The sequence below is a fragment of the Miniopterus natalensis genome, chromosome 2 (genome assembly GCF_054644295.1).
Source record: "Miniopterus natalensis isolate mMinNat1 chromosome 2, mMinNat1.hap1, whole genome shotgun sequence".
NCBI classification, from domain to species: domain Eukaryota; kingdom Metazoa; phylum Chordata; class Mammalia; order Chiroptera; family Miniopteridae; genus Miniopterus; species Miniopterus natalensis.
Window position 1 is genome coordinate 98,937,345 of NC_142082.1, and position 27,595 is coordinate 98,964,939.

The 27,595-nt window shown below is 37.8% G+C and overlaps 1 protein-coding gene and 1 long non-coding RNA gene across 7 annotated transcripts in view; one reads left to right on the forward strand and one right to left on the reverse strand.

Annotated features, from left to right (window-relative positions):
- Positions 1–7,079, reverse strand: part of USPL1 (ubiquitin specific peptidase like 1) — a 31,554-nt gene extending 24,475 nt beyond the window's left edge. The window contains exons 1-3 of one of the 6 annotated variants that reach the window (XM_016213572.2): positions 6,992–7,008; positions 3,488–3,653; positions 2,839–2,967 (exon numbers count right to left, since the gene is read on the reverse strand). In XM_016213572.2, the coding sequence (XP_016069058.2) occupies positions 2,839–2,967; positions 3,488–3,586 (228 nt within the window). In that variant the 5' untranslated portion in view covers positions 3,587–3,653; positions 6,992–7,008. The other 5 variants (XM_016213571.2, XM_016213574.2, XM_016213573.2 and 2 more) reach the window with 5 other exon arrangements.
- A 433-nt stretch (positions 7,080–7,512) lies between these two features.
- The window catches only part of LOC107537539 (uncharacterized), a 79,709-nt gene continuing 59,626 nt past the window's right edge, over positions 7,513–27,595 (forward strand). The window contains exons 1-2 of the long non-coding RNA XR_001603235.2: positions 7,513–7,831; positions 9,259–9,380. This is a non-coding gene — a long non-coding RNA (uncharacterized LOC107537539). The remainder of the gene's footprint in view (positions 7,832–9,258; positions 9,381–27,595) is intronic.

Consider the following 27,595-nt stretch of genomic DNA (forward strand, 5'->3'; position numbering starts at 1 on the left):
TTGTTTATAAACGGTGGTTCTTGGATTTAAATATGTTGACTATAGTTATAGATATGTAATATTTAATTATGTTGGGGAAATTACTACAGTGTTTTTTCCAACACACGGCCTATTAAAATTTGTTCAAAAAAAAACTAGTGAATAAATAACAAAAAATAATGTTAATTTAATGATAAGCAAATCTTGGTTAAAAGCATTTTAAAATTAACAGTGTGTTAATTTTCACATACAACATACGAACTGGAAATTTTGTCTGTTAAATCAGAAGTCCGTTAAGTCAAGGTCCCAAAAATCTAGGGTTTATGTCCTGTATAATTTGACCTGTATGAGGTACCTAAAGTAGTCAAATCCAGAGACAGAAAGAATGATGGTTGCCAGAGCTGAGGGAGGGAAATGGGGAGTTGTTTAATGGGGACAGAGTTTTAGTTGTGCAAGATGAAAGAGTTCTGGAGATCTGTTGTACAACAATGTTAATACAGCTAACACTCCTGAACTGTACATTTAAAAATGGTTAAGATGGTAAGTTTTACTTTTTTACAATTAAAAATTTAAAAATAATTTTTAAGAGGCAAAACAATCTTTACCAGTCTCACAGTCAGCACCCCTACTTAATAAAAAGACCAATAAACTAGGCCCCTTTATAGTTTAGTTTTTTATCCATACTCCTAGGTCAACTACCCGTCTTGTGGTTCAATCATCTGTATGATGACAGCTCCCAAGTGTGTATCTCCAATCCCAAACTCTTCACCTAATGCCACACACAGATACAACTGTTTGATCCACATAGACATTTCAGGCTTGGTTGGTCCCAACCTCCTGGTCTTCCCCTCAATGTTCCTCTTCCCCAAACCTTCTCATCTCAGTTAATTGGCAATTCCATTATTCCAATCACTCAAGCCAAAATCCTGGGAATCATCCATGATTTCTCCCTCTCCTACCATGTATCCCAACCTTTCAGCAATTCCTTCCTTTTGGCTCTACATTAAAAATATATACAGAATCCAATCATTCCTTATCACCTTGCTCATACTTGCTACCCCTGGAATACTGCACCTGCCTTCCAACCAGTCTCCTGACTTCAGACCTTGCCCATGACCTATTATTTTCAACACAGCTGCCACTGTAATCCTTTTAACATGTCAGATTATGTCATCCAGAGACCTTAAAATGGCCTATAAAGACCTTACTTGGTCCAGCCCCCTCCCCATTATTTTTCTGATCAATCTTCTATGACTCTGCTCATGTACTCAGATCCAACTCTGATGCTTCCTTGCAGTGGCACAAATATGGACAGGCAGCCTCCACTCTTAGAGCCTTATACCTGTGACTCTCCCTGCCTAGGAAGCTTGTTCCACTTCATCTCCTTCAGGGCTTTGCTCAAATGTTACTTTCTCCATGAAGAGTTCCCTTCACCACGCCATTTAAAACTGTGATCTCCCCATTCCCTGAAATTCAGTCCCTGTGGCTTTACTTTTTTTCCACAGCACTTTTCTTCTTTTTTTAAAAAATAAACCTCACTGAGGATGTGCTTATTTATTGATTTTAGAGAGAGAAGAAGGGAGGGGAAGGAAGAAGGAAGGAGAAGGGAGATGGGGAGAGGGAGTGGGGGGAGAGAGAAAACATTGATATGAGAAACATCGACCAGTTGCCTCTCATACACACCCTGACTGGTGACTAAACCTGCAACCTAGGTATGTGCCCTGACTGGAATCCAACCTGCAATCTTTTTGGTGCACAGGACAGGGCTCCAACCAAGCCACCCAGCTGGGGCTTCTTCGCAGCACTTTTCATCACTTCACACAAAAATATATACTTTACTTATTTTTTCCCCCACTCTAGAACATAACCTTCTTGAGAGCAAAAAACTGTTTTATTCATTGTATCCTAGCATATGAAACAGTGCCAACATGGTGATGCTCGAAAAAATATTTTATCAAATAAAGGCAAAACCAATTTATTCCTAATTGTAAGAATGCCTGGGATTTTCTTCAAGTTATGCCCAGCAAATTATCTACCAACAACAGAGGGATTTAGACTAGTATTTTCAAAGTTGGCTAATCATTAGACTCACCCTCAAAAGTTACAAAACTACAGAATTCTGGGTCAAGTCTGCTTTATCAGCATCTACGTGAGGCCCAGGAATTTCTAAAAAGCACTCCAGGTGATCCTGATGAACTGCTAGTTTACCTGGAATAAAAGTATCTGAAATTATAAGGCTCTGTTCCAATCAAAGTTTTGACACTTTAGGGAGATCTTGAGTTCCTAAACTCTCTGCATCTGTTTTCTTATTCACAAAACAGGAATACCTACCTTGCAAAGTTTTGAGAATTAAGTGTGTATATAACAGTTTCATAACTGTCAAGTAATAAAACATACAGTATTATGGAGTTTAACGAGTTCAAATGTGTACCACAGATACAAATTACTGTAATTAATCCTAAAAGATATTTAGAACCTTAAGTACATAACATGTAGAGATTAATAACTTTTCCAATAAGTTCCCAAAGTTAATAAACCAGAGAAGAGAGATTACCTACTACATACCAAAAGCTAATAAGTCCTCCCCCTAGGTTAAAAAAAATAAATAAATCTTGAAATGTATTTTTTCCTCTCAAAAGTTTAATGACAATAAAAACAAACACCTTCTTGCAATAACTCAGGAAACCAGGTGGAAAAATGGAAAATATTTAACAGTATACCAGACAGATCTAGAAACTCTTGATTATCTAAGTATTAAAAATGTACAGTCATAAAAATACAAAACGAGCACAAACTTAAACACTGAAGAAAAAAAGCAAAAGGCCAAAACCTCGATACTATCTAAAATTAATACTTTACCTGTAGATCCTCACACAAATAGATAGATTCTTGAAAACTAATTCGGTAAATCTTTAAGGTTTTTAACTTTCCCTTCTCTCTACAAGCAGGGCAATACCCATCTGACAGGATGTTAGCAGAATCATAATTCTAAAAGAGAAATAAAGTAAATTAAAATATAGACATTCCTAGATTGTACCAAATTATAAAATGTTAAATGGAAAAGCAACCAGAAAAGGATTACAGCTTTCACCTCTAAGTATCCTGGCAAGATATTTTCAACATGGCAAATAAAAAAAATGCATATAGGCCTTAAATATATCTATTAATCCAAAAAGAATATATTGTAGTTTTAAATATTAAGTTTTAAGTGTTAAAAATAACATCAGGTTTATTCGCAAGAAAAAAAGGTGATGTTAATTGTCAGGGAAAGTGCATGTTCCATATTTTCAAAGAATAAGAAATGTTTTATTTCTACTTTCACATGTTAATAAAACACAGAGAGGTAAATGCATTAAAACAATCTTTCGCCAATACTGTAAGATTTCCGTGGAAGATGATACAATTTATTTATAAGTTAACTGGTAAAATTAAAACTGAATTCAAGTCTCAAAAATAGGAGGGGGGGAAAAAACCAACTTTGCCTTGAGGCAAAAATAAGTTCACTAACTTTTCCCAAATACCCCACCATGTGGAGTGAAGATACCCCTATATCAGTCCCTGGTCCAATCACTGGCAAACCATTTCCAGTCTTCGGGGAATCCATCATTCCGAGTCATTGGCTAATTTATGTCACTTGAAACATGTCAATATCACTAAGGATTTTTCAATGAACCCTGAAAAATAAAAGTCAATAGACAATTAAACAAAAATCCTATTTAATCTGAAATAGAGCTACACTATTTTACAAGAGATACACTATATGTCCTAGCATAAACATATTCTGAAGTTGTAATCTGGAAGTGGAAAAATACCTAAATACATTTTATAAATCTAGAAAATTTGTGGGGAAAGGGTGAAGACTGGCAATAGGACTGGTTTTCATAGACTCGTTTGTAAGCAAATTTATTAAAACTTGGAACAGACATTAACTATTAAAGCCAATTTTTATTGACGAGTGTTCGAAAGCCTAAGTTTTCAGAGTCTATGCACAATTTGAAACAAATATATCAGCATTACATTAAGAAAGTACTTTAAAAACCTCAGATCCATACTGGCCAGTGTGGTTCAGTTGGTTAGAACACCCTCCCATACACTAAAAGATTGTGGGTTTGATTCCGGGTCAGGGCACATACCTAGGTTGCTGGTTCCGTCCCTGGTTGGGGTGCGTACGAGAGGCAGCCGGCCGATGTTTCTCTCTCACATTGATGTTTCTCTCTCTCTCTCTCTCCCTTCCTCTCTCTAAAATCAATTAAAACAAACAAAAAAACAAATCTTAGATCCATTGTGACATTACTTGACAGGGACCAAAGAACCCCATACATTCCCAGTGCTTTCAACCACCAAGAACACTTCAGCAATTGAGTTTAATGTTATTTTTTTAAAGCTGCCAACAAAATACTATTTCATATCAAAGTAAATGATCTGTACCAAAACAAAAAAAATATAAACACTGTTACAGTACAAACTACACATGTAACAAGCCTGTTCTGAGTGTTAAGTCCCAAGGCCTAGGATCACATTCAGGAAAGTCAACTCTATGAGACTGGAGCTCAGTGTAAGGAAAGTGATTATTAAAAGTAGAGTAGATATGGATTTAAAATACAGGGAAACCAGACTCAGGAAACTTATCAGCAGAGTGAATCATAACATAGCAGGGATGTTGTAAAATAATTTCAAGCAAAAGTCTTTCCCAAATCTAAGAATCCATGATTCTATAACAACTAGCTCCTAGGAAATTGCAGCTCACAGGTTCACTTGAAAAACTAGTTATGTGCCCTGGCTGGATAGCTCGGTTGGTTGGCATGTCGTCCCATGCACCAAAAGGATGCAGGTTCGATTCCCTGTCAGGGCACATACCTGGGTTGTGGGTTTGATTCCTGGTCGGGGTGAGTGTGGGAGGCAACCAATCGATGTTTCTCTCTCTCCCTCCCTCTCTCTCTCTAAACATCAATAAAAACATTAAAAAAGAAAAACTAGTTATGCTATTCTGTTCCAGCTGTATACATTTTATGCACTTTCAAGCCAAACATTAATTTAAAAAATGAATGTTTTTTAGAAAGTATCAGTGAATCTCAATTTCCTATACCTGAAGAAATATCCACAGGGCAGGACTTCTCAACTACAGCATTATAGATGTCTTGGACCAGCTCATTCTTTGTTGTGAGGGCTGCCATGTGTGTTGTACATGATGTTTAGCAGCATCTATGACCTCTACTTAGTAGATGCCAATGGCACTCACCCCTCAGCTGTGAAAATCAAACATGTCTCCAGGCACTGCCACGTCTCCTGGGAGGCAAAAATCGCCCTATCAAGAACCAGTGCCAAAAGGGTAAAAACTAGTTTGGTGCTAAATTTTTTTCTTTTTAAGCTGCTCACAGACAATACCAATTTATTATCTTCGGCTGGTTCTATTTATAATCTGCTTACAAAAGGAAACTATATAGGAAAGAGTCAAACTTCTATGGTTTCAGAGTGGCTAAAGGCATGGGTTTTACATCTGGGTTCAGCAATTTCTTTGTAAAATTGGTTGTTCTAAGAATTAAATGCACTAATACATGTAAATGCTTAGCATCTGACACAGTAAATTTTAACTGCTACATATTTGGTGATAATCTTTCACTCTGTAGAAAATATCCAACCCATCTTGTATCACTCTCAAAAGAAAAATAGGTAATCTATGTATGTTGAGTAAACGTTTTTTAGTGAAAATTTCCATTTGCTTGAGGGATCAAGAAAACTTTTCCCACTGATTCTCATAGGCTCTCCCTCAATTATAAAAGTGAAATAGAAGGAGGCTTCAAATCTGCTCCTCTGATCCCACCTCCACCATTTCAATGAAAAAAGCAGGTAGACTGGCGGTTGAAATGCTAAATATGCAGAACCTCTCCCCTCCCCCAAAAAACCTCACTTAATAAAATACCAGGAGCGGGCTATTCAGGGCTTCCCAATACAACTTCCTTTGTCCTCCCTTCAAAAACTACAGTTCCTCTCTCTTGTATTTCATCTGTATTTTGGCATCGCCATCCTTCCAAACACAGATACCAGAAAATTTGAGTGGTTCTCTACTCTTTCATTTCCCTCTTCTTCACCCAGTATAAGTAGCTAAGTTCTCTGGATAGTTCTTTGGAAGCGTCTCAAATCCCCACCTCTTTCCAGGCCATCTACATACACCCCGGATCACTGCCAAAGTGAGGCTTCTACAAAACAAGTTTGAGCTTAAAAATCACCTCAGCACCAGCCTGATCACAGGAAAGTCCAACCAGGGCAGTGTGACCTAGAGGTAGTAGTATGGCTGTATTGTGACATCCCAGCCTGACCTCCTCTACTCTTCACCCCCAGCGTCTTCCTTCTGACGTCCCCCTTTCTCATTACTTTTGTAAGCCACGGATACTCCAGAAGCCCGAGTGTGAATTACTAGCCCAGTATGGACCCAGTTACAGCGCAATGAATGTGTCAAGCTGGCCCTGGGAATAGCGGAAAAGATGCAATTCAGCTTAATTCACAGTCCCGCACGCGAACTGGGAAAACCCAGCGAACACACAGTTCCAAGAGGAGCCTCAAGCCTCGCTGAGCTTGCGCTCCAAGGCCAAGTGGGCGCCGCACGTGAACTGTCAAAGCTGAAGCCACCACAGACTTGAAGCCGAGGAATAGGGTCTGCTTTCGGGTCGAACCGGGCCGGGTGCGAAACCCAGCCCACGTGAATCAGAGACGGATACCCCAACCCTGGAAACCCGAGGAGGCGCAGGGTTCCGTACACCCTCCCCATCTCCACGCTCCACGGGAAAGGGGAGAACAACTCTGGTTTCTCTTCAGCATTTACCTCTCTGAGCCCAAACGAATCTATACCTCAATCTCTACACCTTAACCTCAACCCCGGCCATCTGAACCACGTCCCAGCCCCTCCCTCACCCAGCCCAGCCCATCCTTTCAGCGCGCACGCTGCTCCACAGATCAACCCGGTTCTGTCCCCTTTCCCTATTTCGGGAGCTGAAAGACACTACTTCTCCCTTACCTGCAGCGGGCACTCTTTTTCGCACAGGTTCGATCTGAATTCCTCTTCCACTGCACGGTGCAACGTCCACCCCACGTTCAACCTCAGCCTACCTCCCCCACCGACCTCCCCGCTAGGAAAGCAGTTTCCGGTTTCGGTCCGCCGCAAAAGAGTTCCCCTTCCTTATCCGCGCTGGGCCCGAAAGGATTACGTCCGTGAGCGAGGCGGAAGGCGAGGATGGGAGCACTTCCGCTCAGGCCTCCGCAGAGGCGTGGCCGTCCGCCTGGCTGCCGCAGCCGCAGTTTCGTCCTCGACGACGACTAGGGGCGGAGCCGGGGGCTGTAGAGCCGCCCTCCTGAGAATGGCTGGGTTGGGGGAGGCGACGGTTCTGGAAGCTGCTGGAAAGCGCTCCAGTGGCGTAGGTGACGCCAGCGGGGGTGGGGCGTGATTAAAACGAGTTCGCGGCCGGCAGCGGAGGGATTACGCTGTGGAAAGAGACTGGCACGTGTCTTGCTGCTGTCTGGCCCGCGCGACCCCGAGTTGGAAGCTGACGCGCCCTCGAGTGACCTGGTGGGCGGGCAAGGGGCCGGCTCCCGAGCCGGCGAAGGGTGCCATGGAGGCTGTCGGCTGTTGCGTCGCCGCGGCGCCACCTTCTCGGCGACTGTGGGCCGCGCGAGGCCTCCATAGGCCACCGACCAAAAGCCTCAGTGAGAGTCGAGCTGCCCGAGTGCGTGTTCACGAAGGGTCACCACACACGGAGCTGCCCCTCCCTATCACCCCAAACCTCATCTTCGAGGCCAGAGGCTTTTCTGCCCGGATTCTGGGGTGTTTCTCCTCCTTCCCTCCCTCCCAGATCTAACGGTAAGGGCAGTAGCCAAAGCACAGGGGCTCTGTTCATGGCCGGTACTAACTAGTCAGCCTCCAATCTGCCCCTGCCGCGACTTGTGGCTCCTACCTTGTTTTAAGAGAAAGGGGGAGTTCTCATTTAGTTTGTAAGTTTAAGGCTCTGCTTTCCTAGGAAGGTCATGTGGTTTAAGGGACACCGTGACCGCGTGTGCTATTTCGTAATCTGCATTCTGGATCTTGGGGGCAGCGTAGTCCTTTGGTTCGATTGGTTCTAGTCCTAAAATAACAATACGTAGTTTCTAACCAGTTATTTGCAGGTAAACCATTAGCAATTTGGACTGTTGTTTTTTCAGTGGTCTCAAACTGAATGATCATATTGTGGAATAATGCTGATCATTTTGGTAGGGTAGTACAGAGGAAAACAAGTCCTGTGTACTAAGAAGTTCTTAAGTAAAAAGGGTTTTAGTTTTGGGTTCTTCTGAATGCAAATAGTCAAGAAATCCAGCAGGGAGTTTGTTGTTTTGCTTTTCTCCAGACTGAAATATAGCCTCGTTAGTTTTTGTTTACCTTTTTTGTTGTACAAGATTATTAATGTGCTGATATATTTTTTATTCTCACTAGTTAGGTTTTTTTAATGAAATATGATGAAAATATGAGAACGTAGTATTTCCTCCTGAAATAGTAGCTGAAACTCAAGAGTTTTTCTTGTTAAACATTGCTGTTACCATTTTTTGTGATTACACTTGCTGAACATGAACTTAATAAATCGAACAAAATAATTGGTTTGAAAAGTAGCTAAAACTGTAAGATTGAAAAATCAACATTCCCAAACTGAATTATATCAGTCAAACATTGTTGTCTGCAAAGTTGATTTGTAGTCTTTTAGTGCAAATTTCGTTTATTTTTTCCAGGTAAAAATATGTAATCATAACAAAATGGAAGTGGAGCTTGGGTTGTAAAAAAAATTGAAGGGATTTTAGTATATGTTCCAGAGCTTTCCCCCTTGTAAAAGGTAGAAAAAGTCATATAAGGCTTTATAAGATAAAAGCAAAGATATTAATATAGAAAAGTCAATCAGGAGAAGTTAACTACAAAATTCTTCTTTCATTAATGTTAGAAGAATGATATCATGTTCAAAAAACTGTACATTTCTGCTTATTCTTTATGTGTGTATTTAGAATGCCACTTTCTGTGAACTACGCTGGCCCTAAAAAGAACCCGGTTACCTTCCAGTAGGGTTAAAGTTCATTGCCTCTATCTGCTTTCAGCAATGTGGAACAGAGTTTTATTTATCTATTTACATTTAAAAACTAACATCTAATCAAAGGGAGTTTTTATTAAATTAATAACCAATGAGTAGCTATAATAGGAATACAGTGTTTTACAATTAGGATTTTGTTTTTTCATTTTTCTGATGATGCCAGCTTTTACCCCTTTGCTAGGTTGGATTCCTTAATGGCGAACAAGCCTTTGGCCAAACCTGGAAGTGTAAAAACTGCCTTCTTGTTCTGGTCTCATCAAAAAGATGAGGATTGAAGTGACCGTATTTTCTAGCAGCATCTTTGTGAGTACAGTCTATAATCTCTTACCTGATTCCAACATCAGAAGGCTTTGAAAAACCAAAAACCTTTTAAACTTGGAGACAAAATTCATTTGGTAGCAAAATATGACCTGAACTAAGAAGAAGTGATATATAGTCTTTATTTATCACTTATGATTTATTGAAGAAATACTGTGTTTGATTTATATGGCTTGGCCCATGGCCACTGACTGGTATGTTAGGTGTTGCATAATGGTTTGTGTACCTTATAACGTTGTTAAAGTTCCAAGAAATTATTACTTCTAAAACATATCCATCCCTGGGGTTTTGGTTAAGAAGTGCAAACATATATTAATATTTTGGGCAATACAGTTGTGCTAGGCATTTGTATATTTAAAAAATTAAAATCGCATAATATAGTTCAGTTCTTTACCTCAGTGAATTCACTTGTGTAAGAAGGATAGAAAAAAGTACATTTATCATACTGTAATATGTTTGTTCATAGAGATGTGCACAGCCTATTAGTGTAGTCATGTAGAAAGCACACAAGAAATTGGTAATCCAAAGGTTTAAGATTATTTTGTACTTTAGGCTCTAAAATTTAGATAAACATTACAACCTTATTTAGCCTAAACTTACCTGGCCCTGTTTTGCCCACGCAAAATGAGAAGATGGTATGATAAAGAAGAGTCCTAGAGTAGATACTGGAATATCTGATTTTTAATCCTAACACTTCTGCTATGTGACCTTATACAAATCACTTAATTTTCAAGGCATCGGTTTACAGATCTATGAGAAGCTTGAAATAGATGGGTCTCTTAAGGAAGGTACCTTACATATAATCCCAACATTCTACCTACAGGCATTTACCCTTAGAACTATACCTACTTTTTATAAATGTTTTCCGTTAAGAACATGATCCTGTTTCATCTCAAACTACTTTCTTGCTAATCTAAACTTTGTGTTTCCTTTTAGATTAGGTAATACATTCACATGGTTCAAAATTCAAAACGTAGAAAAGATATGCAGTTAAAAGTCTTCCTGTCCTAGCCAGTTTGGCTCAGTGGTTAGAGCATTGGCCCACGGACTGAAGGGTCGCAGATTTAATTCCAGCCACAAGCATGTACCTCCGTTGCAGGCTCGATCCCCAGCACTGGTCAGGGTGCATACAGGAGGCAACCGATCCATGTGTGTCTCTCACATAGATGCCTCTCTCACATAGGTGCCCCCCCCTTCCTCCCCCCCCCCCCCCCCCCCGTCACTTGCGTGCTCTCTCGCTTGCTTGCTCTAGCTCTTTCTCTTTCTTCCCCCCACCCCTTCCACCCTCTCTGAAAAGCAATGGAAAAAACATCCTCGGATGAGGGAAAAAAAGGTCTTCCTTCCACACTTGTTCCTCAACCATCCAGTTCCTTGTGTAAGGAGCAACTAATGCCAACAGTTTATGTGGTTTTTTTAAAAAAATTTATGCAAATAAGTACTATACATTTTTATCCCCCCCTTTTTTACATAAATGGTACATACTGTGCATAGTTTAATTTTTCACTGGTTTTAGAAGTTCTATATCATTATATGTTTCTTCATTTTTATGGCTGCATAATATTCCATTATATATGTATCATTTCATCATCCTTTTTTAGACATTTAATTTTTTTTCTGATCCGTTTTATTTTATTTATTTATTTTTTAACTTTTTATAATTTTTATTTTTGTTTAAAGTCTTACAGATGTGTCTGATCCTTTTTAAAAGTATTGTGCAATGAATAACTGTACAATCATCACTTTCCACATATGTGTATATGTTTGTGCCCAAAACAGTGGCATAGCTCAGTTGGGATAGAGACATAAATGATAAAATGTTATTTAATAACCAGTAACATAAATTGGTAAACCAGGGTCTCAACAATGTGTTTTTAGGGTTATATCAACTTTGATGTACGTGTTCCCTATGCCAGTATAATAAAATGGTATAGTGGAGTCAACACCCTACGTGTTTCTAAAGTAAACATATCACCTGAACGGCTATCTCTTTATTTAAGCCTTAGATGAAGCAAGTATATATGTTTAGGCACATTGTCCTAAGCAAATATATTGATATTTAAACACTCAAATCATATAGCACAGCAAGACTTTCAATGAGGAGCATGTAAGAACTGAGACTGATTGATGTAACAACAGGTTTGCACTTGCCAGCTCATGCTCACTTCATGGCATATGCTCATTGAATGCTACTTAAATTGATATTTTTCTTTTTGATTTTTTGCCAAGCACATATACCTGTAGTTGAATTTGTGTAAGATGTAATTCCTATGTGTTCCCCCTTTACCAATAAGAAAACTAAGCCTAAAAGAAGTAAACAATTTACCCAGATTTGCATGACTAGTGGCAGATCTGGAACTAGAATCTACCTATAATTTCTAATCCAGGACTTTTTCCAGTATATCAAATGCTCTCATCAGTAGATCAGTGGCTCCAGCAGTAGATCTGAGAATGCCCAATGATTAGGGACTGCTTTAGATGTATATACTCCGCTTAAGCTCTAGCCTTAAAGCAATCGAGTTCAGAAAGCAGCAGTGCTTTCTTCTGGTGACAAAATAACACTCTATAAGTAATTATTGAAGTATTCACACATGTTAATTAGCAATCAGGAGGGCTCCAAAACAATAAAATTAAAACTGAAATGGAGAAACACTCCTAATCAGGACATAGTTGTCACTTCCAGAGGAGTTTTATCAGTCATAAGGACTGGAAGGAAATTAGAATTACTTGGAAATGGATAGTCTTTTATTCCCTGGAGTTCATGCCATCGCTCCAGCCAGGAAAATCTAAACCATCAGAAAAGAAGTGATAGAATAGAGAATGTACTGTAGTAACTATTCCCTTGAAGCCGGCATTAAAGCACCTGAGGCTCCCAACACACTTTTGGGTCCTTAACCATGCTGGCTTGTCAGTCTGTCCACTCTATATGAGCATCCCTCTGCCCTCCACTCCCACTCCAGTTCCTTATTACCACCTGCTTTTTGTTTTCTTCTTCTACTTTGTTTTTTCTTTTCCTATATATATATACACATATATATTTGTTCTTTTCTGTCTCCCTACTAGGTTGCGAGCTCTCTGAGCTCAAGGACTACATCTGTCTTGTTCACCATTATGTATGCATTGCCTGGTACATAGTACATATTTGTTAATGAATGTTCTTGGTGGTTCCCAATTTCCAATTTATGTGGCTGACCAAACTTTTAAAATGAAAGATTTTCAACAGTATATTACCCCATGTACTTATATTTGTTACTTCATGGTTGGTTGAGTGGAAGGTGTGTATGTAACTTATGCGCTCATCTTGTTGAGAAAAATATTAACTTATTTGTGAATGTGCAAGACAGTATGCTAAATGCTGGGTAAATACAAAGGTGAATAATGAATAATCCTAGCCCTAAAGAAAAGTAGAAACATTTGTAAACAAATAGCTTTCATATAAGGCAAAATGAAATAAATGCTAAATAGAGTTGTGCAAGCAATGCTCTTTAGCATTAATGAAGAAATTATTAATTTTAATTACAGAGGGGAACTCATGGAGTTGAATTTTGACTTTTGTCTTAAAGATAGAAAAATAGAACTGAAGTCTCTACATGCAGAATAGAAAGGAATAAATGTTTGGCTTCCCTTTTTAAAAAGTCCTTAAAATAGTAATATTGACCACAAAGAAGTCTTACAAAGCATTGTCATAAAGCAATCTTTTAAAATTTCAGTTCTAAATAAAATTACTCTGGCCTTAAACATTACACTTCTAAAATTGAAACTAACCAGAAAACCATCCTGACTGTTTTGACTAGGTTGGTGCTTTCCAACTAGTTGCTAAGTCATTTGTTCAATCTAATAATTGGATTCTAACTGATTGCTAATTTCAATTAGTAATTATTTAGTAAACTAATGAATTAAGACAAAAAGTTGAGTGATTTTTAAAAACATTTTTTAAAAAGTGATTTTTAAGCGACTGGTGGTCTTTAATGTTTGATTCTCAGGCTGTGTCACACACAGGTTAAAATGTAGACTATTTTTTGGATGGTCCAGTTTGACTTTTCTAAGTTCACTTTTGTTTTTCTACCTTTGTGTAATTTCCTAAGCAGTATAGACCTTCTCCTTTCCCTCTTATTAAGAAGCAGCAGCAGCATAGGCTTTATATTCACAGACCTGATTTCAACTTGGCCACTTACTGATCACAGTTCTGTCATTTTCCAATATTGTTACTCCCGACAAAATATTTAACCTCCCCAAGGCTCGATTTCATCTATAAAATGAGAATATTTACTAATCCCATCCTGTCATTTAACCAGTTTTGTGAGCTCAGGCCAATTATTTAATCTATCTGAGCCTCAATTTTTCCATATATGAAATGAAATTATCTTAAATGATGTTATATGTAGAACAGTGTCTGGCAGTTAATAAGCCCTCAGCAATTGTTGGTTTCCCCGACCCTCTTCCATCTCATCTAAACCCTACCTGTCCTTTAAAGTTTACTTCAAGTTCTGTCTGCTTTTATCTTTCCTTTGCTAGTTCATATCAGTCTCCTTTTTCTGAAGTCATTGCACTCACCGTGTATACCTTGGGTTCTTAAATTAGTATGGATCAACATTATATTGTAAACATACTAAAAATGTAATTGCTTGGGTCCTATTCCTGGTTCTGTGGGTTTAACATAGAGTCTAGGCATCAGTGTTTTTACCTTTCTCCTTCAGGTTTTCCGATGCTCTGGTGATCATAATTATGATCACTAGTGATCATAATTTTTCATCTATTTGTTAATAATTATTTGCTGCTTATAGTTTACATTTGTTAGGTAGTTTTTACATTATTATATAACCCTTCAGGTGTTTTAGTTTGCACCCCACAAAGGGTGCACAATACCACTCATAGTACTTTATTTTGTACTTAGTTTAGAGGTTAAAGGATAAGTAATGTCCTTTTTTTTTCCTGCTGAAGTTTGGATCCAGTTAAGAAATAAGATGCAGAAGTCACATAGATAAAGATTCAAATGTGAGTTTAATTACTGAGAAAGTTGTTTGGGAAATGTGGCTAAGGTTTGCTTCCACAATGAGCTTACTTGTATTACACTCCAAAATTAGGCAGATGTAAACCTTAAGTTTATCTTTCTACCAGAATAGAGCTTGTCGCGCTACATTTACTGTGTGTCATAGAGCAGAGCAGAACAAATGGCTCTCTTCAGGTGGATAAATCCCAAATGGAAATGAGAGTGGAAGTGGCTGAGCCTCAGAATTTCTTCTCTCAAACTTATCAGACCATTTACTTCCTTCTACTCGAGGAAGGAGTTAGTGAGATCAGCAATGAATATTACTTTAAAGAAGTTTCATGTGGCGTATGAAAGAGCTTTCTTGCTCCCGAAGGTACTGAGTAGTTATTTGTTAGTGGATTTTTTAATACCTTGCTTGCATTGCATCAACATGCTGTGAATATTAATACCTAAATGAGAAGTTCTAAAGTTACACCTTTAGCTAAATTAGTATATATAATTGTATTGTCATTTACTATATAAGAAATTGCTTCCAAACAGCTTAAAACACAAACACTTATTATTTCACACAGTTTCTGATGGTCAGGAATCTGGGAATGGCTTAGCTGGGTATTTCCAATTCAGGGTGTCTCATCTGAGGGCTGCTTAAGTGGCCTCACAGCATGGCAGCTGGCTTTCCACCAGAGCAAGTGATCTGAGAGGGGCAGAGACCACAGTGTCTTTTATTCTAGCCTCAGAAGTGACATATCACTCTGTTGTACAGACCCACCCTGACCTAATGTGGGAGGGACCTACACAAGGGATGAATACCAGGAGACAGTGCTCATTGGAGACCATCATGGATCTGCTACCACAATTATATAACAAGTTGGTTTGATTTTTGTTACCTCACATTGCTTCAAATAATAATGTTTAGTATCCCATTAAAATTATTAAAATGTTAATGGTAGTTCTGTGAAATAATTGCATTTTTCTATATCTATTGTATAATTTCCTAGCTGGAAAATAAGTTGAGAGGATGATTTTTACCAGTGCTCCCTCCTTCCTATCTACCTCTGTGTCTAAATCAGAAATTTACATAGTATGATCAGGACTGCTTTTGGTTTGCATGTCTTCCAGATAGTCTGTGAAAGTTCAGGTTATATACAGGCACCTTATACTAAAGTGGTGATAGATACAATTTTGATTTTAGCACAAATTAATAATTTACTTCTGATCTCCTGGGAGGTGCTTCATCAAGTCTGATTTCCAGCATCTGGTTTATTCAAGTGAGGATTTTTTGCAGTGGTAATCAGGATTAGGTGGACTAGATAGCAGTGAAGGTCGTTTACCTCACTGCAGTGATAGTCCATAGGCCCAAAGGAGATGAAAAATCATCACTCAAGTAAGCGTCAGTGGTTTGATTAAAATTCTAATGCCAGAGACCTAAAGAAGTCCAAGTAAATGAAATAAAAATGATCAAAAATAAGTAACGTTTGTTTTTTTAGATTTCAAAAATAAGTGAAATCACATGGTATTTGTCTTTTTCTGTGTGACTTTTTTCACTTAGCATAATACCTACTAGGTCCATCCATGTTGTTGGAAATGGCAAGATTTTATTTTTTATTGCTGAGTAATATTTGTTGTATTTATACCACGTTTATCCATTCATCTATTGATGGACACTTACATTGTTTCCAGCGCAGGGAATATCATCAATAATATTGTAGCAACTTTGTACAGTGACAGATGGTTACTGGACTTATCATGCTGATCACATCTAAGGCATATAAATGTAGAATCACTAGGTTGGACACCTGAAACTAATAGAATATTGTTTGCCAACTATACTTTAATAAAAACTTTTAAATTATAATAATCATTTTATTTTACTCATTTATTTCATCATATGAGATGAACCCTTTTATTTCACTATTTCAGTCATTTATTTCATTTTGAACTCATAAATATGAAGAATTCATTTATTTCATTGTACTTTAGATTTCATATACTAAATAATTTTAGGCTTTGTAAGATAGCAAAAAAAAATAGCAATGTAAGTTAGAGGGAACTTGAAATGTTCATTGAATTAAAGAATATAAGATTCATTTGTATAAAAAGAATTCTATTTTTACTATTTTCGAACAGTGGAAAAGACAGTAATTTGAAGATTATGACAGAAAATGTTTTAAGTGGCATTGCCTCAATGCTCTTTGGAATTCTAGCCATAAATATTGTTGGGCCAGTTTGCATTTTAAGTTGCTAAAGAATGTTCATTAAGTTGTTTAAGGAATTTATACATTAAAGACCAGTTGTAGAAGCTGTAATAAGCAAAAAATTTATGTGTATTTAAGCTGTTAACTGCACAGACAGAAGAGCATATAGAGCTTATGACCTATCACCAGATCAGTGGGCTCATTTGGCTGTTACAATTTTCAGTCATGTAGGCGTATTTGACAGCAGCTTTCCCCTCTAAGTATTAAGAGGCACTATTTTGCTAGTCAGGAAAGAAATTTCAGATAATTCATTTTACTTCACAAATGTAATGATTTTTGGTTTAGGTACTGATTAGCTTCAGATGAGATCTCCCATGAATTCTTAGAGTAAATGAGAGGTGGTAGCATATTTTTTCTGAATATGGAGTATTTAAACCCTGAAAGTTGTTCAGTTGACAGTAAATGAAAAAAATCTTGGAATAAATTATTTTCTGAAAGTTAATGGGTAGAGAGAGATATAGGACAGTTAGGAAGTGTTAATTTTGAGATATTGTGCCAGGAATAATAAATATATTTACTACCTTCAAAAACTTTCTTCCTAGGACAGAACAAGTTAAATGGCATGACAGAATTAATCAAATCTATTCTATAAGACAGGTCTTTTCAAAATGTCATTAATAGAGACCAAAGAAATGTGGTAACTAAATGCAATGCAAAGACTTTGATTAAAACCTGATTTGAAAAAACAAAAAAACTGCTGTAAAACGCATATTAGGGAATTTGAATATGCCTAGCTATAAAAATATATTTGGAGATATATTTTTTTATTTTCCTAGGTGTGTCAATGGTTGTTACTGTTATTTAGGAGAATGGCTTTTTTTTTTTTGCTTTTTTTTCTTTTTAGGATATATGTATCTGAAGTGTATTTAGAGGTAAAGTTACCTTCAATATGCATGTGTGTCTATATGTATGCATATGTACATATAGGAAAAATAACTATCATAGTGTTAAGTGTTGAATCTCTGTGGTAAATATAAGGAGGGGGGTTGTCATACTATAAGCTTTTCTGTATGTTTGAGTATGTAAAACAAGAAGTTGGGAGAAAATATTCCCTTCCAGATATCATTTATCACTCATTCTTGCTGTAGGTTCTCCTCCTACCTCAGGTCTTCACCTTTACCTTTTCAGTATGTCTCCTACTTTAAACATTGGAACGGCTCAGAGCTCAGAGCCCTTCTCAGTGTCCATTCATCCCTAGATAATTTTACCTGTCCTATAACTTTACACACTGTGTAGATGCTAAGACTCCCAAGTTTATAACCCCAGCCCCCACCTCTCCCCTGAACTTCAGACTCATAAATCCATCTGCCCACCTGGTATATTCCCTTGATGCCATATAGAAAGAATTTTAAATTTAATAATGTGCAAAACTGAATGTTTGAGTCCTATTAGTCACTTCTGCTCACCCCCAAACAAAACAAAAGGATGTGTTCCCACATTCTTCCTCATCTCCCTAGGAGGCACTTTATTATTCTGATTGCTCAAGTGATAAACTTTGGTATCATCTTTGATTCCTTTTTTTCTTCGTGTTATACATTTAATCCCTCAGCAAATATGGTCAGCTCTGCTTTTAAAATATATCCAGAATCTAAGTACTTCTCTATCTCTCACCACTACCATCTGAATCCAGGCATCCATTACAGATTATAACAGTTTCTCAACCTCTATGCTATTGACATTTGGGGACTAATTCTTTTGGAGGGAGCAGGCTGTTCTGTACATTATAGGATGTTTTAGCAGTATCCCTAGCCCCTACCTGCTAGACGCAAGTAGCAACCCCCTCTTCCACAGCTGTGACAACCAAAAATGTCACCAAACGTTGCTAAAATGTACCCTGGGAGGCAAAATTGCCTGCAGGTGAGGGCCAGCAGATTATAGCCATAGCCTCCTGTTCTCCCTGCTTTCTTCCTTGCCTCCCTACCATTTATTCTCCATCCAGCAACCAAATTGTCATGCAAATACATAAATCAGATCATTTCGTGCCTTTGCTCAAAACATTCCAATGGCTTTCCATCTCAGGATCAAATCTATAAATGCCTACAGATTCCTTCCCTGCACACATGTTTGTGCACATGCACACACACACACACACCCCCTGTTGAAGATTACTTTTTTCTTGTGCAGAACTGTTCTTTTCTTGCAAATTGTCAAGGGAAGGGTACCCCTTCAACTAGGTGGATGTAGCCTCTTACCCTGCCTTATTTTTCTTTACTGCATAATTGATCACCACCTTACATGTTATATTTGTTGAATGAATGGTAAGGTGAGAAGTACAATGGTAATAATGTCCACAAGATTTACAATTTTAATAATATATACAGTTGCAATAATGTTTCAAAATAAGTGCTAAAATTTAAAGAAAGGCTTAGCACCTAACCTAGCCCCAGAGATTCTTGAAAGGTCTCCAGAAGAAACAATGCCTAAATAGGACTTAGTCTGGTAGTGTAGAGAAGATAAAGTTATTAACAGTAGAGAGGGGGAAGAGAAAGTGTGGAGCAAACGATGAGTTCAATTTTGAACTGACTCCAAGGTACCTCCATGAGGAGATTATTCCATTAGGTAGTTAGGAAAAAGGGGCCTTGATCTCAGGAGAAATGTCAGGACTGTAGGTAACAGTTTGGAAATAAGTAATAAATAGGCAGAAATGAGAGAATGTTTACATGTCAAAATTGGAAGGAAAGCCTTGACATTTACTATGATAAACTAAAGAAATTCTTTAACCAAATGCCACAGAGGAAAATGTAAGGTGTAGGGGAGGAGAGAGACTGCTGATGTGTTTCTCTTAAGACACAGGAAACAAAGGACATAGGGTCATTTGGTTATCTGTACTTCAGAATTTTTCCCTTCCTTTAGCTGGGTTTAAGCTAAATAATTGTTTTTCCTCATGGCTTATCGAAGCGTTGATTGCATCAGACAAATAGAGCCTGGGGGCTATGACTAGTTACATAGATTCTAAGGTTATTTTAACTATGTATTAGAAAAATCACTTTTTCAAACTTGGACATCTTTGGGAGTGGGGACTTTAAAGTATGGATTATGATGTGTTCTTTTTATCTTATTCTTAAACTTTTAATTTGGGATTGTAAACTATGGTTTTAGTATAACTGAAATAGTCATTTGTTGTACAACAAACCACTCCAAAACTTTGGGGCTTTAAAACGCAGTGTCTTATTTCTCATGATTCTATAGGTGGTGACTGTAAAGTTCTGCTGGTCTCACCTGGGTCTGCTCAGGCAGCTGCAGTCAGCCCGCTCATGGCTGCACTGTGTGGCCGGGGGCCCAGGTGCTGCTTGTCAGCTGGGCCTCTCTGTGTCTCCCAATGGTCTCTTCTCATTCATTGTCCCCCTCAGACTTTCTAACATGGCAGAACTGTCCAAGAGGGCAAAAACAAAGGGCTTCAAGGCTTCTGAGACTGTCAGAATCCAAAACATTAATTCTCTGCATTCTACCACACTTATGTATGCAGATTAACTTATTTCAACCTTATAACTATGCTATTAAAAGTAGGTACCATTATTACTTTCATTTTAAAAATGAAACTAAAGCTCAGCACTATTTTGACCCATGAGTACCCAACAGCCAAGCCACAGAACCAGACATGGGTTTTAATTTCCTTACCTATCAGTAAGTTCAGTGACATTAATTTATGTGAGCCTATTTCCTCATCTGTAAAATGGGGTTAATACTCCGATACAGAATTATGTTTAGGACTGAATAATTTGATTGCTACAGTGCCTAACAGAGTGTATGATGGAGAGCAGGTGCTCAAAAATGCTAGTTTCACCACCTTCCTCTTACTCTTCTCAGGTTTCTTTATTAGATGAGAAAGTGTTTTTATACATGCTATTTGTCTTATTATCTTAAAAAAATTGTGAATGGCCTAGACTAGAATTACTGTTAAAGGAGACTGCATTAACATTCCAATAGCAGAGCAGCAATAAAAAATATTCCATTCCAATGGAATTAGTTATTTGAAGACTGCAATCTTAGCTGTTCTACCCTAGGGTGTTAGTGACTGATGATCACTTAATATATTACTTTTCCGGAGATTGCTTACATTTCCAGAGGAAATAAAATGCCAGTGAAGGAATAAAATAGAATTTTGGGTTTTGTGGCAAGCCAGTGAGGAGGCTAAGATTAGGAAAGGGATCTTTCCATGGTGTTCCTTGTAGTCTACCTGCTGCCATGGGCCAGCTTTGGCATGTTACCAAGTAACTCACCACACTTTGTGTACAATTTATAGATTTGGGTTTCCTAGAAAAAAGAGGAGATGCCTTTTAATAAATTCAGATCATCATAGTATATTATTTCATTTGCATATGTGACATTTAGATAAACAGATTCAGTCACTGTACTATAAATGCAACCTATAGTGCTGACAAATTAAAGTTTGGGTCTGTTACGGGCTGAACTGTGCTCCCACCTTCCCCACCCCGATTTATATGTAGAAGCTTTAACCCAAGTATTTCAGAATGTAACTATATTTGGAGATAACCCTGTCCCATTACAACACACATGCTCACCAAGTACCTGGCTCTTTCAACTTCAGTCCTTATAATTTCAGGTATAGTCTCTCAACTAGCTTTAGTTATTTTTCCTAAGCAGGTAAAGCTTCCATGTTGTTTTTCAATGTTCACTTTGTAAAAAACACATGAGTAGCCCCATTGAAGAAGGAGAGAGGGCCTTAGCATTTATGGAACACCATGCTAGGCACTATGTTACCTCACTTTGCATAAACCATCTCCTTTAATGAGACAACAGCTGTGGCCTATTTAGAAAAAGAGAAGAACAGCTATATAATTGCCTTGTGGCATCACTTTGGAACTTAGAGTCTTTGGCCATTAACCTCCTTTTTATATACTTAGCCCTGCCATTGTCAGATCCACAATATATGGTGGTTATGAAAAGTACCTTAACTATTTAAATACGTAGATTTAAATCATTTTGTGAGGTGTGAAAGCAGCATATCCTTGGGGAAAGGCCCTGGAAATACCATGGGGTGCTGCTGGTGCTTCTGAGAGTGTCATTGACAGTCATAAGTAACTTGCATGTTCATTCCCCCTTCCTGGAGAGTGACTCAACTGTAGTAATCAGAAAGGGACAGCTATCTCTAAGGACACTGGAAGCGTGCTTGATCTGGTGTAAAATATCTTCCACCTGGCTGTGAAACTACTGAAATAATTTTCATTGGGCTTGTAATTCTGAAGAAAGAGTAATTCAAGCAAAAAGAGGCTTGTTAACCCTAAACATCTAGAGTCAGCAAACTGGCCTGTGGGTCAAATTTGGACTGAGGCCTGTTTTTTTATGTCCCTTGGGCTAAGAATGATTTTACATTTTTAAAGAGTTGTTAAAGAAAATAAGAATATGTGACAGAGACTGTGGCCCACAAAGCCTAAAATATTTACTACCTGACTCTGCAGAAAAGTTTGCCATTCCTTGAATATAGTTATAGAGTATCTGTTTTAAGTTTCCTGTTGAAAGACTGATCGTATACTGTAAACAGTAAAATATGACAAACCTTCCTGAACATTTATAGTATTTCATAGACTTATTCAATTTTAGACCTCATAGAATGTTGAGATCATCTCCCTATAATAGTTTGCTAGGGCTGCTGTAACAAAGTGCTACAGACTGAGTGGTTTAAACAACAGAAATTTATTGCCTCACAGTTCTGGTGACTAGATGTCCAAAATCACTGTGCCAGTCAGTATTGTGGGTTCATTGTGAGGGCTGTGAGAAAGCATCTGTTCCAGGTCTTTTCCTAGCTTCTGGTGGTATGCTGGCAGACTTTGGTGTTCCTTGCCTTGTAGACATTATCACCCCAGTCTCTCTCTTCATGTTCACATGGCATTTTCCCTGTGAATTTCTGTGTCCAAATTTCCCCTTTTATATGGGCAGTCATATTGGAGTAGGGTCCACCCTAAAGATTTCATCTTAACTTGATCATTTGCCTAAGACCCTATTTTCAAATAAGGTCACATTCATAGTTCCTGGGGGTTGGGACTTCAATATCCTTTTGGAGAATACAATTTAGCCAATAACATTTTCTAAGCCTTTATTTTACAGATAAGAACACAAGAGGCCAAGAAAGTGTAGAGAAGTCATTCAGGTCCTACAACTATCTAGGAATAGAATTAGTATTAAAATGTAGGTCCTCTGTCTGGTATCATAGGTGAATGTTTAACATTAGTTTAAGGTGAAAGATGTCTTTTTAGTCTGAAGATAAAACAATTTTGCATCTTCTGATGCTGTGATCTTAGTTGTGGTTTTATTCCTGACTCTTTCAGTGTGGCAGTATCTTAGACAATTCATTTCACCTGATGACTAACGCGTGCTCAGCCACTCAATGTTGTGACTCTGGTTTCAATAGAGAAATGTCATCATGCATGGGCTGCCTAAAATATTCTGATTTGAACTTGGAAATAACATACTAATATGCTGAAGCTGGGATTATTTCTATTAAGAGTACCATTAAAGATAATTTCTGTTTTTTCCAAACATAACATAGGGGAATGAGTGTGTCTGTGCTATTCTTTATTTGTAACTAAAATTGTATTACCTGGGAAGATTGATATTTTCATGTAATTCACAACATAAGAATAAAGGAAATATAATAGCTAATTCTGTATTATATTTTGTTAATACAATAATGAAATATCAGGCCAAAGCAAAAGAGCTGTGATTTTATACTGTCAGAAACATGACTTTAAAAGGCACCTAGAGAATGGAATTCAAGAAGACCCATAAATCTAACATAAGGTTGCAGAATTTTTTTTTTAAGTGTCTGTATATATGTTGTTGCTTTTATGTTGGTAAATACTGACCAAAGAGAGATATTTAATTGATAAATATGTATTTTAATAAAAAATAATTCTGTGATATGAGATTCAAATAAGCTAATTTTGACAATTTTCCTTCTATTAAAATTGAGAGGAAAGGAATACAGATACTTTTCACCTATGCAGTTTAAATGCAGTTAAGTATAGTATATAAATAGAATTTATATACTAATATTTATAGTATATAAATATACTTGATCTTTCAAACTTCCTTAGTTGGGCTGCCCACAGTAGGACAGTATTGTGAACCATAAAATAAGCTCTGATTCTCATTATAAACGAAGCAGACTTAGAAGTTCTTATTTATATTGTTAATATAGTTTAAGAATTGAGTAGTTTTTCTTAAATTTAAAAATTCGTATTGCTTTGCATAGAGTTTAGAGAACAGAGTGCAAAGTGTTTTAATTCTTAGCACAATCTAGTATATAAAATTAGTGAGTCTTTTTAAAATCAAAACTGTTTGAATATGGGAAATTTTATGTGCTTCAACCTTAAAATGGGTTTCTTTGTAATATGATTTCTACTTCCCTTTCTAGATAGGAATCCTGCCTCAGTCCACCTTGAACTAGATCTTTTAACAACATTAAACAACTTGGCATTTCCTTGCTCACAAATAACTGTAACAATTTAGAATTACACTGTCCAGTCTGATAGCCACTATCTGCATGTAGCTATTTAAATTTAAGTTTAAATTCATTACAATTAAATAAAATTCCAGTTCCTATTGCACTAGCCACAGACCAAGTGCTCAGTAGCCACATATGACTAGTAGCCACCTTATTGGACAGTGCAGGTATCAGATATTTACATTATCACAGAAAGTACTACAGACCAGTGCTTCTTTGGAGCCTTTTATTTTACCCACCACTGCTTTGTTTCCTTTCTAATCTATTTGAAGCCTACCTATCCTTCAAAATCTATGTTGTGTCATTTAATGCAAGAAACATTTTCAACCAGTACTGCTTATTCCTAGATTCTGGGTTAGAGTCCTCCTTTATTTTGGCATTTTTGTCTTTCTTTTGGGCACTACTGTGTGAAAAATTTAGGTTTACATGTATGTCTTCCCTTCTATACTCTACACTTGTCATATTTCACCTTCTAAATATTTCTTGAATCCATCTACTTCACTCTAAATATAGTGGGAATAGCATAGTCTTAGGACTCAAACAGATTTCATTTTGAATCCTGCCCCCTCCACTTACTCTGTGACCTTAGCTTAGTCCTGCTGAGCCTTTGTTTTCTCTATAAAATAAAAACGGTAAACCAGGCATTCAACATTATGATTAGAGGTTGTCATGAACTGAATGTTTGTGTGCTTTCAAAATTTCATGTGTTGAAATCCTTACCCCCCAATGTGATGGTATTAGGAGGTTGAGGCTTTGGAAGGTGATTAGGTCATGAGGGTGTAGCCCCCTCAGGAATGGGATTTGTGCCCTTATAATAGAGATCTCAGAGAGTTCTCTGTTCACCAAGTGAAGACACAACAGGAAGACAGTCTGCAGCTGGAAGAGGGCTGTCACCAGAACTTGACCATGTGGAACTCTAATCTTAGATTTCCAGCCTCCAGATCTATGAGAAATATATTTTTGTTGCTTAGTACTTAGCATAGTACTAGCATGTACTATGAAGAATAAAATGGAATAATGTAGTATAGTGACTGTGATACTACTTTCGCTAAGTAGTCAAGAATAGCCTCTTTGAGGTGACCCTTTGAGCTAAGACCAAATAATTGGTAAAGGAGGTTCAAGTCAGAGAAAGGAGCAAGGGTAAATGTTGTGAGGCAGGATTGTTTGGCTGGAACAAGAAATAAGGCTAGTGAGACTGGGATATGGAGTAATTGGAATAGAATGGTAGGATCTGTTCATACAGTTGGAATTGAGTTTTGTTGGCTAGGGTAAGGAACTTGGATTTGGGTTTCTTAATAGGAATTCATTGAAGGGTTTTAATCAGAGAAGGATTTGTGCTTAGATCAGTCTGAACACTGGAATAGAGACAGGAAAACTCATTATGAAGCATCTATAGTCACCCAATGGAGGGATTATGATAGTTCAGACTAAGTAAGGTTGTAACAGTGGAGATGGTGGAGCATGGTTAGATTCAGGATGTACTGATGGATTGGATGTGGGCTGTGAGGGAAAGAGAATTATCATATTCAGCAGAATCATGTATTAAGAGCCTGCCCTGATGTGGTACCATGTTAGATAACAGATACACAAATGATTTAAGCAGCTATGTCTCTTCCTTCTTGGACAATAATTCTTCATCGCTTCTTTTTCTGAACTAAATGATATCATAAAAGTAATTTTCTTTCTAGTTAAAAAATAATAAGCCCTGGCTGGTGTGGCTCAGTTGGTTGGGTGTTGTCCCATACACCAAAAGATCGCCAGTTTTATTCCTGGTCAGAGCACATCTCTAAGGGGCTTGCAGTAGGCAGCTGATCGATGTTTCACTCTCACATCAATGTTTCTCTGTCTCCCTCTCCCTTCCTCTCTAAAAATCAATTAAAAAATCTTTAAAGATAAAAATTAAAAATAATAACTATAATTTCTTAAAGGTTTTGATTGCAAAATGAAAGATACAGGATAAGTTATGCCAATTCCAGTAGAGGCCATTGTTTAATAAACATTCCTATATGTCGTCTTAAGTGTCCAGCTCCTAGCACACTGAAACATACTACATAAAAGCATCCATAGTTCTGAACCCCCCACTCTCTTCCTCCTGTCTTGTTTTGCTCTACTTCCTTGCTGTTGGCTCCAGCTTTGATGCCCACTTGTTCTGGCAAGATTTGGTGATTCTGTTGAAAATTATAGAACACTCCCTTCAGCAAGTCCTTAGACACTTTCTCTCCCATCTCTCCCACCTTCCCTGGCCGTGGGTTTATTGAAGAAAGCAGTCTTTGCCCAGGAGAATCATCTGTGGAAGCTCCGTGAACAGACATAATAAATAACTGAGCCTTTGTTCTTGTTGAAATGAACTCAAAACTTCCTGCAGAAAACTCTGCCTGCCTGCAGGTGTCTTACCTCTTTACTGAGTTAAGATGGCCTCTTTCAAAGCAAGAGTCCTGATTAGGAACCTCAGTTTCCATTATAGATTATTCACCATATCACCTGCTTGTCTGGCCTCAAATACATGTGGTTCTGCTCTTCATCAGCAACATGAATACTTGTACTACCCAAGATTAAGCAAACTGTCTCTAAGGGTCTGTTAAAGACTGAATATTTGTGTCACCCACATTCATATGTTGAAAGTATACCCCACAATGTGATGGTATTAGGAGGCAGGGTCTTTGGAAAGTAATTAGGATTAGATGAAGAGTCAAAAGAGAGCGTGCTTCCTCTGTCCTCTCTTCGCTGTGTGAGGACACAGCAAGAAGTTGGCAGTCTGCAGCCTGAAAGGGCTCTTACACCACCCAACTCTGCTGGCACCCTCATCTGAGACTTCTAGCCTCCAGAACTGTGAGAACCAAATTTTTGTTCTTTATAAGCCACCTAGTTTACAGTATCTTGTTATACCAGCCCAAGCTAAGAAAAGGTGAGGTGATAAATATCTTAGTCTTTGTAGGCCAACTACCCAAGTCTGCTATTGTATCATGAAACAATAAGCGGCAATGGCTGTGTTCTAAGAAAACTTTGTTTAGAAAAACCAGCTGCAGGCAGGATTTGGCCCAGGAGCCATTATTTTCTAAACCGTTCTCCAAGCCTTGGTTACCCTATTCAGCTATCATCAAAAGCTGGGCTGTGCTATTTATGAGTTGTCATTAGAAGGAGCCATCATGTGTCCACTCCTCTGAGTAATCTAAACCATAAGATTCAGTTCTGGAACTGGATTCTCTTTTGTTTTGGGTTTTTAAAATTTATTTGTTTTTTTGCATTAGGCAGGCAGATATGCTGCTGTAAGTCTGCATCATCTACAATAGAAATGCCAAGGAGAAAGAATGCCCTTATATAGCCAGTTGTTTTCAGGAAAAGGGTGTCTAAGTTGTTATTACCAGTGGTGGTTAGATACATGGAAAAATATGGGGAATCGATAAAGACAACTCAAGGGGAAAACAATAGAAATTCTCTAAAAGATCCAACTTTACTTTCTTGCCTCTTTGAGTGTCATTCTAGTCTCTGATTT